At 32.2% G+C, this 13,786-nt stretch overlaps 2 protein-coding genes across 3 annotated transcripts in view; one reads left to right on the forward strand and one right to left on the reverse strand.

Annotated features, from left to right (window-relative positions):
• Positions 1-1,704, forward strand: part of LOC119676137 (THO complex subunit 1-like) — a 14,722-nt gene extending 13,018 nt beyond the window's left edge. The window contains exons 2-4 of the mRNA XM_038087370.1: positions 11-315; positions 423-821; positions 887-1,704. Of these exons, the coding sequence (XP_037943298.1) occupies positions 11-315; positions 423-821; positions 887-1,634 (1,452 nt within the window). The 3' untranslated portion in view covers positions 1,635-1,704. The remainder of the gene's footprint in view (positions 1-10; positions 316-422; positions 822-886) is intronic.
• A 24-nt stretch (positions 1,705-1,728) lies between these two features.
• Positions 1,729-13,359, reverse strand: LOC119678296 (zinc finger C2HC domain-containing protein 1C-like). Of its 2 annotated transcripts, XM_038090049.1 has the most exons (6): positions 13,226-13,359; positions 11,131-11,812; positions 5,062-5,166; positions 3,980-4,555; positions 3,874-3,918; positions 1,729-2,471 (listed from the first exon to the last, which is right to left on the reverse strand). In XM_038090049.1, the coding sequence occupies exons 2-6, from the start codon at positions 11,182-11,184 to the stop codon at positions 1,932-1,934; spliced, it is 1,320 nt and encodes a 439-aa protein (XP_037945977.1). In that variant the 5' UTR covers positions 11,185-11,812; positions 13,226-13,359; the 3' UTR covers positions 1,729-1,931. The 2 variants fall into 2 exon arrangements, with proteins under 2 accessions (XP_037945977.1, XP_037945978.1); XM_038090050.1 differs by lacking the exons at positions 11,131-11,812; positions 13,226-13,359 and adding an exon at positions 6,373-6,615.
• Between the last annotated feature and the right edge of the window lie 427 nt (positions 13,360-13,786).

Genomic DNA, 13,786 nt, shown 5'->3' on the forward strand with positions numbered 1-13,786 from the left:
ATTCTGTTAGCATACAAATACTGTTTTGGATGCCTTTGATGGCTTCAAACTTGATTGTGGACTAAAAAGGAGGAAAACTGACACTGAAAAAAAGGTAGATGACAAAGCACAGTCAACATCAAAATCAACTATGAAAAATAACAGGCAGGATGAGGACAATGAAAATATTTTTAAATCGGATATATTCTTTGCAAAATATCTAACAAATCCAAAACTTTTAGCACTGCAGTTGTCCGATTCGAAGTTTCGGCGCGCAACTCTAGTGCAATTTCTCATTCTTTTCCAATATCTGCAGTCAAAAGTGAAATTTAAGACGTAAGGATTTTTACTATATTTGTTATATTTATATTTAATAAATTATAATACAAATTATTTAATTATTTTATATTTAGTATTGATATAAATTAAAACGTTTCTTTTAGAGATTCAAGTGTTTTGACATCATCGCAGGAGTTATACATAGAGACTACTCAGACTAGGGTATATAAGCTGATAGAAGAAACTCCACCAAATGGTAACCAGTTCTTGCGAACTGTCCAACACATTCTAAATCGAGAAGAGATATGGAATAAGTGGAAAAATGAAGGTTGTAAGGAAATTAGAAAACCTGACGACGTTCAAAATAACACAAAAGGAAAGGAGGAACCTCAAGAAGACAACGCCACAACAAGTGGTAGTGGTGCAGTAGTTAATGACAGTAATGTGAAAGAAGAATCTAGCGATGAATCATTTATTAAACAGATTCAACCACACACAAGGAAACGGCTCTTGGGCGATATACTTAGGGAAAGTTATAACTCAAATAGATACTATTTAGGCCAGTAAGTTTAAAACAACTTCGTGATACAAATTTTTATAATTATTTTTAAACAATTTTTTTTTTCAGTCCATTGCTAACTGAACTCTGGAATTTAGCACCGGATAATCTATCAGCATGTAAAAGTGAAGATCGTAATTTCTTACCTGAATTCGAAGTATATCTCAATAACAAAAACGATAGAAGTGACTCTTCATCATGGCGAGCATTGCGTTTGTTGGCAAGACAATCTCCACACTTTTTCACCACATTTAATTCGTCATCCAGTTATAAAATACCGGATTACTTGGAGAATATGCGCCGCAGAATTATTAGGGAAAAGTTAGAAAATGCCAAACCAGCCACAAGTGCAACAGTAACCAATGGTCAAGTCAGCAGCAACGGATCAACTCTTGAAAATGAAACTATGACACTAACTGACGCTGAACAAGAAGCTGAGCCTGAGTTGGGCGCTGATGAAGATATTGAAAAAAACGAAGACGATAGAAATGCCCATTCGAAACCTCTTGTGGCTACACACGAACAAATCGAAGAGATTGCTCCACTTATTGGCGATGATTGGAAGAAGTTAGGTAAGAAACTAGGTTACACTCCAGACGAGTTGGAATTTTTCGAAACAGAACACACTGAACCTAATACTGCCTGTGTTACAATGTTGGTTAATTGGTTTGCGGATGATGACGATGCCACACTTGACAATTGGGCTTACATGATGGAAGGCCTAGAAATCAATGAAGCTGCGACAGCTGTCAAGGCAATGATCGAACGTTTATCGACAAAAAGTAGTAAAACAGACGTAGAAGTAATTTCGGACTAACAATTCAACGCAACGCAACACAACACAACACAACAACAAAAACGCAAATGATCTGTTAAAAAAAATTTTAATAAACACGTAAAATTTAAATTCTGTTATTTCAGTTATTTTTCTTTAAATAATAAATTTTATCACAAATAGAATTTGATTCGTAGTAAATAAAAACCGTAGTAGATAAATGGTTATCTGAGATTTCATCGTTTTCCATTTCAACTAAACATGCTGTTGGTAATTGGATTAAGGCCACTTCGTTACATGAGATAATAATGCGTTGTTTTATTTCTAAGCAATTTTAATTTATCTTTTCTTCATTGCACCAGGCTTTGGCTTATTATGCAACATGTTCGCGCATTTCGGTATGTGACGCTCTGCAGCAGCTTCGTTGAAACGTCTGTTACAATGTGGACATTGTATATAATCCGGGTTCTCCGATGGAGGTGGTGGTGGTAAGTCACTCAGCTTTCCGCCTTTGGCTAAATGTACCTGCAATTGTTTTGCCGCACGTATAGCTGCTATGAACTCTTCATGTTTCTGACGCCAATTGTTTTTCTTAGAGGTGGTAGCATTGGTTGACGTGGAAGCAGCAACACTGGGCTTTGCCATTGTTGTGGGTTTTGTTGTATGACTCGTTTTCGTTGCTTTCTTCACAAATTGTTCCGCCTCGGTACCTTGTACTCGGTGTTTTGATACATCGAAAATTTTCCTCTTCTTCTTAGCCATTTTTTGACAAATTTGTTCATGCTTTGCAAGCCTATCTTCATTGAAATTCCGATTACAAAAATTGCATGTAGCCATACCTGGAGGTGGAGTAACTATACGCGGAGGTGGCTTTATGCTCTGAAAATATACAGAGAAAAATAACGTTAAATCTTCGAGTATTAGAAGTAAGTCTTTGGTTTCAAATAGTGGTTAGATCTATATTTAATATTAGAAATAAGTCTTTCGGTTCCAAATAGCGGTTAGATCTACATCTCGTATAACAAGAAAATCTTCCTTTTGAGATGTCGATTTGGTTTACATCATGTTTTAAAAATACATCTACGTTTCCAAAAACGCGTAGATCTTTGCTCCGGACTAAGAGCAAATTTTCCGTTCAAGATAGCATTAAGGTCTGTGTCTTGTATTAGAAGCAAATATTTGTTTTCAGACAGTGTTCAGGTCTACATTTCATATTGGAAAGCAAGTCTTTAGTTCCCGATCTTTTATAGTCTTACGTCAAAAATTAAAAAAAAAAATGCGGCTCATAAAATAGATAGGCCTACGTTCTAGATTAGGAGTAAGTTTACGTTTACTGATATCGGTCTACATTTAAGATTAGAAGTAAATCTTAGGTTCGAAATAGCAAATAGATCTACGTCCCATATTAGGTAAAAATCCTTGGTTTTAGATTAATCTACGGTTTCAGAAACACAGTTTCTTCGGTTCTAGATAGCGGTTATGTAGACGTTTTATTTTAGATATAAGTTTCAGACACAGGTTGAATATACGTGATGGTTTATAAGTTTTTAGTTCCAGATGTCGATTAGAAGTGCGTGACGGATTAAAGCTAAATTTTTGGTTCGAGATAATGTTTCAATCTACATTTTGTAATAGAAAATAAAACTTTTATTCTGGCCAGGTCTATATGCCAAAACTGTGCGTTAATCTTAATTATTAAATGTCATTGAATAAAAGCAAAAGAAGCACATTATGTAAAGAACGGTGGAGCGTCAGGATAATAACATCATCAGCACAAGTCCGTGTTTGCATGGCCAACCTATATCATTTCAAACATTAATGTGAAAAATTCTGTAAGTTTCTTCTTCAGGTCTGATAGCAGAATGCATCACTGGCTTTATGAGAATTTGTCGTAGTACGATTTGGAAACGATACTATATCTGAAAGCCGTTCTTTAGACTGCAAGGTAGAAATATGTACTTGATGAGGGATCTAAATAAGAGAATTGTGGTAGTTTTTGTTGTTTCAAATACCGGATACATTTACAAGCATGGAATAAGTAAACGAAATAAAAAATTAAAGCATGGCAATGGCAGTATATAAAAGCAAATATTGACAATTTCAACCATTTAAAAATATGCAAGGTGTCTCACACTAGTAGTTAAGACCCTCTCTATTTACTGCTAATTCTCTAGTCATTATCTATTTTACTATACTATACTGTTCATATTAACTTGTATACATATTTTGAAAACGTATTAATTGTCAACATTAAAAACAGGAAATATTTAATTTAACTCACCATAGAGTTAGTGGGTACTTTAGCAACGGTTTTCTTGATAGGACTCTGAAAAAAAACAAAACACTTGTAATATATAATCCAACCATTAGTTTGTACCTCAACTTACTTTACTCGTGGAATTAACATTTGAAGTTGGCGGCTTACTTCCAATAGACCTGTTGACGCCATTTGGACTGAGAGTTGAACGCACCGTTGTTTTATTTACTGAAATGACTGGTGACTTTTTAGTTACAACTGGATTCAATTTAATGCTATTCGACGAACTAAGACGTGATGTGGTATTGCTATCATTGTTGTTACTATCAGAATTGTTATTATCCTTTAAACTTAAAGAAGAAAATCCTTTTGGAAATGTTGTATTATCTAAAAAGTCAGTTTCGTCTGTGTTATTATTTCCATTTGATCGCTGTATTCCATTAGTGGCACGTGCTCCAGGTGTGTTTCGAACAGTGTTGATTGGTTGACGTACATTTGTTGGGGGTTTCGGTTTCGGTTGATTTGGTTTATTACGCAATGTTGTGGTAGTTATAGTGGAATTTGTTACATTTGCTGAACCATTCGGAGTGCTTCCCACATTCTTCGATTGATTTGTGCTTTTTGTTGATGAACCTGAGATGGGTTTCAAAGGATTGCTTCTGTCTATGCCAGCACCACGACGTCTTTCATCGAACATTTGTCTAACCTGAAATTCAAAAATAATTTTAAATAAATTTATAATATATGTCAGTTTTTTTTGTTTGATATATATATTTGTTGTTAATATACATATTTGTTTAATATATATATTTATTGCTAATATATAGTTATTGTTAATTTTGCTTATATGTTTATTTTTAATGTTTAATTGTTATAGCATATGTGTATGTAATGTTATTATAAAAAGGTATTTTTTATTACTCCATTATTAATGAAAATAAATCAATAAAATCAATTAGTTAAATGTATCGAATTATATTATAATTAAATTTGATTAAACTAATCTAATTAATTGGTTAATTTAATTTAATTTTATTTATCTGTAAATAACTAACTGTACTCACTAACTGTGAGTACCAGTTATATGTGAGACTTAACCTTTCTTTCTAATAAATCATCCATTATATTCTAGTCTCTCCGAGCTCTATTGACTATGTACTTCTAACACATTTAGTTAATTAAAATGTCATTAACATTAATAAATATACACACCTTTCCAGCGCCGACTGATTTGTCATTGGCAGCCTGACTTCCAACTCCAACCATCTCCATGCGACGTTGTTCACGCTCCTGTAACTGCTTTTGTTGAAATCTCATCTAAAATGTCAGATATTAAATTCTAAATTATTAATATTGAAAAGTCATTTAAATATTATGTGTGCCTAAAGTTTGTTTTTACTTTTGGCTAAAGCACGAAATTTGTGTCAATAATTTGGGGAAATAATTTGGATAATTTAAAAATCGATTTCATATGTCACATGCACAAACATAATTAGTATAATTATTTATAGATACTCTATTATTGAAATTATTTTTCACTGAACTTACGTCAAGCGATTTGCCTAGTGGCAAATGGCTCAGTGCTTCTACAAGCCTGCGGCCCGCCCAAGACTCATTGAGCTTAAGCGGCACCAATTGATCATGTAAGGTTTGAAAATTTTGGTCAGCACTTTTATGAAAATTATTCATTTTATTTTAAAGTTAAATTTATATTGTTGTCTTTTTATAACCTCAGTACAGTTCAAAATATTCCCGCTTTTTCTCCAACACGTACGAATCCATACTAAACACATTAATAGAGGATATCAACCACCGTAGACTGCCCTAGACAACTATTTTACTATTTTACATTATCCCATGAGCATGCATTTGTGGTAATTAAAGTTAAAAACAACAACAACAACGACAACAACTAGAGTCGATGCATAAATTATTGCCGGAATACGATACAAACACATATGAACGATTTGTTGTGGACAACATATGTGCCACTCTCAGAGCAAGAACTCCCCGCTCCTTCGAAGTCCCAAAAAAATAATGAAGGCCAAATTATTTGTCTTGACTTTCCATTACCTTCCTTTAACACACAACACACGGAATACTTAACAGAATTCTTTAGTCTTACTTTCAAAATAAAATTCACTTCGAGAAAGCACTTCGCTATATGGTATCTCGTACGAGTATCTGAAGAGTTATGTATGTTTTGTATGTGTATCTAATTTGTTATAAAAGTGATTGGTTCAGTGCTTAGTCATGGGGCAGGTAGATTATAAACAATGCAAAAACCGCAACGTTGCCATGACGAACCCACGCTTCACTACACAATAAAATAAACAAATCGTTAGACAGACAATCTCAGAGTGGCAGTGGCGCAGTGAAGCTTACACAGTCAGTGGTTGGGACTGTCGAACGAGCGGTCAAACCGTTGATGGATTGTCATTTGGGGCTGCCACAACGCATGCCCCTGGTTATACGTTTCATAGTAATTTCATTATTTTCATTCACTTTCGTGTGGTTACTTACCGCCATTCCACCCTTCTGTTGAAAAAATAGTTTTACTTTCCTGCTTAAACTCACTTAGCCCTTGAAAGTAAAATTACACGAATTAGTGAAGTTAATAAGTCTTGTACTGTACGACTGACTGCATGCCAAAATGACTTAATAACGTTAATGAAGCAATTTCGTTGAAATCATCTACTTTTTTTTCTTTTAAATTTTAAAACTTACAACTAAAATTTTGAATCTAACTGAAATAAATCATTGTTATTTAATAAGTAAATTTTCACAAAATATTTATTTTGTTATGTCAAATACATTATAGAAAAAAATAATGTCATTAATTCGGGTAACTGAGATAAGTTCTCTTTTTAGTACTAATAAGAGGAGAGTGAGTAATGAACTTACCAGTTGGCTGTAGAGGCAATAATACGGAAACTTTAATATACAAATAATTACTTCACGTAGATAATTTTCACATACATAATCTTCACATAGATAATTATCTCAGGTTAAAGTTATGAGTTTAGCTGAGTTAGATAAGCTTTAACTCCTACGTTCTAAAATTCTTTATCTCAACTCTGGAATGAATTTTCCTCATTACACTCCGGGTCAGTCGTGGATATCTTTTCTATTCATTTCTAAGAGATAATTTTAGTGGATCAAAGTCTAACACTGTGGCGCTGAGTTGGAAAATACATTTAGATAAAAGGCTTACCGCGTTTTATCGAAAATGTACTTAGATAGAACACCACATTATGGCAACATAAAAATCTATCTATCTGAAATGGATTGAAAAGTAGAGGTTTTGAGAAAGGTCAAGAATTTACTTAAAAGTAACAAATGCAATACATAAAGGATACGAATATTAAAAAAGTCCCTTCTCATATAAGTAATTCGCTGACAGATGAGAGCGTGACAATTCCAGTCATGCTCAAATCTTTCTAATATCAATATACATTGATAAAACGTTAAGTTTAATGTATAGTAATTTAAGTTTATGAACGTTATTTGTAATATTTCTTTACCCATACGATCTTCTACTAAACCCATGACTATAACTTTTGTAAGACCATAGACTATAGCGTTGCTCATACACATACCAGAAGAGACCTGAAAAGTGCCACAGTTGTCAGCGTGCATATAACACTGAAAAGCACGACTCTTTCATTTTAATAAAACTGAACCAACCCGAAAAAAAGGGTGCTAAAAATTTTGAATTCTAATCAATGATACACACAAACCCATGAGGTGGAGTACAGTTCCTCATAATTGGTAGAACCACAACCTCGACAAAAGTCACTGTAACACTGTAAACCAAGTGTGATAGCATCTCTTTCTAGTGCATAGCGACCTATCAGCATCCAAACCGTAGTTGTATCTGTATAGTTTAAGGTTTAGTTGAAGCAGCTGAGTGGTACTTTTCTTATCCAATTTGGACCAGGTGGATCTTAAGATCTAACAGGAATTTTCATAACTTACTAATACCATATTTAAACTAAGTCAACAAATATGTCGAGTTAACAGTCTCAGTATTGCGCATTACAAGTAAGGTTTATAGGACAAACTGTTTATGTGACGTTACAGCACTTTTAAAAAATACTATAAAATAGCTTGAATAGCATAGTTGGGTATATTGGGGTTCTTTAGATATTCCCACAGTTTTTTTTTATGAAATGCACGTTTGCTATGCTATTTTCTTTAAAGTTGCTAACAATGTCCTTGCATCTAAGAACCCGAATAAGAGAAATTTTGAATTGTTTTGACATTTCGTATAAGCCCACAGTGCATTGAATTTTAATTCAATGTATTTTGTAAAGGTTTTGAAATTATATTATAGTGATAAAGTTGGTCAAGTTAAATAATTTATCAAAAATATGAAATTTTCCCCAACTGGGTTTATATGACACTTGAAATTATCTATCAGAACTATTGAACAGTAATCCCACTATCTATTTGCGCGAAAGGTCTAATAAGATAATTTATTATTTGTTACGTATATAGAAAACTTCTAAACAATTTTTTTTTTCTGAATATATGTATTTTAATGTACACTGAACTGAACAGAAATGATATTAAAATTTTCCTAATGTATCTAATACAACATTCGAGGCTTGAATAATAGAGACCAATAATAGAGAGAATAATATCTGCCACTTCTTTAAAGTGTGTTCTAAAACGTCTGCTCACATTTTTTGTGAATGCTCAAATCTAAGGGACAGCAAAGTTATCCATCTTGGGAAAAAAGTCGACGCACAAAACAGAAGCTTTAAAAGAAACAATAACCATTTGGGATGCTAACGTTCATTAAAATCTTAAATATCAGTTAAAACCACTTGGGTTAGCACAATAGACCACGTGAAAAGCGATGTGTACAATACACATTTATTTATAATATGTAATAATAAGCGCTGACAATCATATCTAAAATTTTTTTCAAAATATTGTAAATTTATTTTTTAAATTTGTTCATATATTTTTAATAATAAATCTTCGTCATTATTTATTAAAGTAATTAAGTCATATATTAAACATGTCACACCGTATAAGGAGTGCCCTATTAATTTGAATTGATATCAATTACGATATGAATTAAGTAAGCCCCTACACTTTATACACACATGCAGTTAGTGCATTACTTATTTATAATATTTATATACCATATATATATAATATGCGTACAATGGAAAGTTCTCAATTAAAAATACTAGACACCCCTTTGAACTACGATTGGATACAATAAAATCGCAGAGGAGCTTACAGAGGAGATAGGTAGAAAGAAAGACGTTAACTTTTATGTGCCTCTAGAGAATAGCATCAAAAATATATAATAAAGAATTAAAAATATATAAAATTAAAAACATGAAGTTAAAAAAAATTTGATGGATTCCGATTTTCCGGGCATCACAGTTTGACAATTTTAATATTCTGAGCAGATTTCACCGTTATGCTATATATTTATTTTAGTTTAGTTCTCGATATATTGGATTATAAATTTGCACCTTTCCTTCCTTGATTAACACAAGGAACCATTAATTGTGCCCAAATGGGTTTTGCTTTGTAATTCAAAACTCAAAACTTTGGTTTGGGATGTAACGTACATCCCAAATCCATACTTGTTTTCCAAACGATTTCCTACTGTTTCCCACATTTTTATGTACCCTTATCCTAATCGATGTATAAGTATTTAGAATTGCTTAAATTTTAACTGATTTTATTTATCTGATATATAGATCTACACATAATCATAAAAGGAATAATCAAAAACTATTTATATCAATTTAGTTAGATTTTACTTATTTATAGCATAAATATTTTTTATATTTGTTTATATATTGTAAATTATTGAAAATGTATAATTTTGTAAATTTAAATAATCTGTGCTAAATGGGATTTTGATTGTGAGATCGCTACTCTTACTGATCCTAAGCTACATTATTGTTAGATTGATGAATATAGTATTATATATCATCATATATTAAAAATAACTTATTTCTACTGTGCGTTTAAGTTTCTAAACATTTTTATATTAATTTTTCCTGTGGTATTACAATGCTCCATTATTTGTGCTCTAATGGGTTTTGGTTTATAAGGTCGATACTCTAATCTAACGCAACCTAAGCTACAGTGATTATTATTTTGGGGCATTTAGTATAATATATATTATTTGAGATAATATATATTGCAGTTTCTATTTGCATTATATTGTTTTGTATATATACAAAAATATTACATAAGAATATTTGTAGTGTATTCTTTGAAAATTCATTCAATGGAAACATAGTAATAATGGAAATATGCTTGATATGTTTTGCGAGAGAAAAAATAATTACAAAATTTCAAAAAATAATATCATCCTGAAAATTTTTATTTCTCAGTAAAATTTAAAACTGAATTTAAATAAAGTATAAAAAATAAAAATTTTGGGGATATATTTGATAAAAAAAATATATATACATATATATTTTATATATATTTATATTTTATATAAATATTTTTTATAATATATATATATATTATATATTATATATTTTATACATATATACTTTATATATTTTTTTTTAAGTTTAACGGTTAATATTAATACTTAAATATAAATAATCTTAATTGTTTAAATAATTTCCTAACAAATTTCAAGTGTCTATCATTTATATAGCCTGAGATATGATCATTTGAAAATGTGTCTACAATGCCAATTCTCAAAACTCCATATCTCCTGTGAAAAAAATCACAAGATTTTTTCCCAAGATACGGGTCTTCTTATTTTATGAAAGGAGCTCATTAAAAAAATTTCATCCAAATCGGAGATGATTTGGTCTAAAAGATGTCCGATTTGTAAAAAAATGACTCATATTCAATAGGAATACCAACTTTTGTTTCTATCTCAACAAGAAGTCCTCTTTCTATCCTTAAATAGATATTGTAAACAAAATAAATCTCTAACGTTCGTTACTCACCATTTCAAGTGTCTATCATTTATATAACCTGAGATATGACCATTTGAAAATGTGTCTACAATACCAATTCTCGAAACCCCATATCTCCTATGAAAAAAATTACAAGATTTTTTTCCGAGATACGGGTCTTCTTATTTTATGGAAGGAGCTCATTAAAAAAATTTCATCCAAATCGGAGATGATTTGGTCTAAAAGGTGTCCGATTTGTTAAAGAATAACTCATATTCAATAGGAATACCAACTTTTGTTTCTATCTCAACAAGAAGTCCTCTTTCGATCCTTAAATAGATATTGTAAACAAAATAAATCTCTAACGTTCGTTACTCACCTGCATCATAGTCAACCTTGAGGTCGTAGAGACAGTGGCACCTTCTGACGCCATCGCCAAATAAGTAAGTGCTGAGTATTTTGTGCTACGTTTCTTCAGGTAATTATCCGAACGTCGTAGGTTGTGTGTTAGATGCGGCGAAGAGCGCGTGTTAGCTGAGAATTAACGACAACAACAGACAACAGTTGTAGTGACAACTTTGCACGGCGCAGCGCGGTGTGTGGGTTTTGGTTTTGGTTTTCTACTGGTATATCGTTCGCTGATGATTTCAGACAAGTGAGTTAATGTTAAAAAAAATACAGAGAATAACAAAAACAAAAACAAAACCAACAACAACAAGAATCAAACAACTGATTTTTGCAAACACAGCTGAGTGGCTTTTGTTTTTAGTGTTGTTGTTGTTGTTGTTGTTGTTGTTGTTCTGTATGTTGTTTTTTGTTTGTTTGTTGTTATTGTTGTTGTTGTTGCTTATTCGTTATCGTTCCGCAAACGTGTGACTCACTTAGCAAAATTCTGGCAGACGCGCTCGTTGACTCAATGAAATTAATAAACTTGCAAATTCGCACTATTTGGACTTGAGAAACTTAAAATGTTTTTTTTTATCAAAAATTGGCTTTGACCAAAAAGGGTAAAAATTATGGCTTGTTTAGGAAGAAACGTTGAAGGCGATGTGGATTATTATCTGCGGAAATAAAAAAAAAAAATAATTAAATTAAATTAAAAAAACGGTGTTTTTAAAATAAATTGTAAAATTTTTTTTTTTGTATTAAAAATGAAAATTAATTTTTTGAATTCTATTTTAAGCTGGGATTATGTAGGCTGGATGAGTGTGCTGTGCCGCCTTCCAGCCTGCAGCGCTGAATAAAGCGAATGTTGTAACGCCAACGCATTCGAGACACTTCCACAATTGTAATTGTTAATTGGTAACGTTACTGTTTTTTTCTTTTTTATTATTATTATTGTTGTTAAATTATAAAAAAGCTATTGGCATTGCAAATGCCAAAAATGGCTAAGACAATGAGCGACAATTGCTGAAAGTGTTTGAATACTTTTAGCCGTACTGGCACTCGCAATCGCATGAAATAATTAATTAACAATTTTCGCTTTAGTTTTGCAATTTCGGTTGCACTCACTTCAAATGAATTAAGCAATTGAAATAAATTTATGAAATTTTCAAATTTTCAAATTTCCTGCTTCACTGCTTCATTGCCTCAAGCGGCAAGCGGCGACGAAGAATTTCAAAATTAATCAAAAAAAAAACATAAATAAATATTAAGAAATACACATTAAAGTACTTGACTTCTTGTTAAGGCGAATGTTCTGTTTAAACTCAAACGAATTGAACGAATTGAAAATGAATCAAAACCAATTCTGGCAATTAAACATGATGATCACTTAAATTCCATATTCCATCCATATTTGAAACTTCAACCTGCATACTTCGTTTTTTTTCTCCTCTTTGAAAACGTCAGCTCGCCTATCTGCATGTAGTGTTTGTATGTAGGTCGTTTGTGCACGCGCCTTTGTGTGTGTGTATGTGTGTGTGAGTGTGATAATAAAAATAATTTGTTTATCAAGCGCCACCCTACGACATTTGCATACGACAGCAGCGAACGGCTGCGACCAACACGAAGACTAGACCATAGACCACAGACCACATTCACTTCGACGACTGCCGCCGCCTTCCAACAAATGTTACAATTCTCTGGTATGTAAGGCGAATGCCAACGTCCGAGTTTATTGACTTCTTTTGTTATTGCGTGTGTTTGTGTGTTCGTGTTTTGGAATTTCGTTAGCAGGACATCACGTACAAACAAAACAAAAAAAAATAATTCGCTGACTTAGCAGTTTAACACCCACCAAAATCAACCAAGCTAAACAGGCACGATTTTAAATTGCCCAGATAACGAGTGTTAAAATCAGCAGGGAACGGCCGCTGCAGCAGCAGCAGCAGGAAGTGCTTGGTTTAGTTCACGTACAAATATTTCATGTTAAGATTTATTTAATATAAAATACTAACATTATTCCAAGAAAAACAACAACAATAACATTTAATATTAGCAGTAAGCACATTTTTTAACTCATTCTTCCTCACCTTCTTTCAATAAGTGTGTAGAAAAGAAATAAAAACCAAAAAAAAAGCCGCGTAAATAACGCAATTTTAAAAACAACAACAAAATTATACACAAACCACTTTTGATTCACCACCGCTTACTTAGAAGTTCGTGCGAAGACTACTGACCAAGTGTGTTGGAGCAAGTGGATAAACTGTGCTTTGCTCGTTCAGCTGTTTTGCAAAAAAACTTGTAACTTCAAACATCGTAGTGGAGAAACAACAAATTGCCATTGTTTTGTTATTGTTGTTGTTATTATTATTAATATTGTTGTTGGCATACGCTATCATTGCTCACGAGCAACTCGAGTGTATGAGTAACCCACAAAATTCGTCTTTCGTTCGTTGTTGTTGTATTAATAATCGCCTACAATAACAACAACAACAACAAGCCGTAAATATCATTTCAATATTATTTAATGCAAAGATGATACTCAGCACAATATAAGATGCTTGCTAATCGGAGATTGTTGGAGACAAAGACAAGCTCTTGTTTGAGAATTCTTTACATTTGTTATTTGTTCACCCATTTGGAAATTTTTT

This window comes from Teleopsis dalmanni, chromosome 2 (genome assembly GCF_002237135.1).
Source record: "Teleopsis dalmanni isolate 2A chromosome 2, ASM223713v2, whole genome shotgun sequence".
Classification (NCBI taxonomy): domain Eukaryota; kingdom Metazoa; phylum Arthropoda; class Insecta; order Diptera; family Diopsidae; genus Teleopsis; species Teleopsis dalmanni.

What these genes read in the sequence shown, in the direction of transcription:
- LOC119678296 (XM_038090049.1), bottom strand. Translation starts at nt 11,184, where the DNA reads ATGGCGTCAGAAGGTGCCACTGTCTCTACGACCTCAAGGTTGACTATG. An exon ending in CAAGGTTGACTATGATGCAG is followed by an intron (nt 5,167 to 11,130) that starts GTGAGTAACGAA and finishes CTGACATTTTAG; the next exon opens with ATGAGATTTCAACAAAAGCA. An exon ending in AAGTACCCACTAACTCTATG is followed by an intron (nt 2,472 to 3,873) that starts GTGAGTTAAATT and finishes GTATATTTTCAG; the next exon opens with AGCATAAAGCCACCTCCGCG.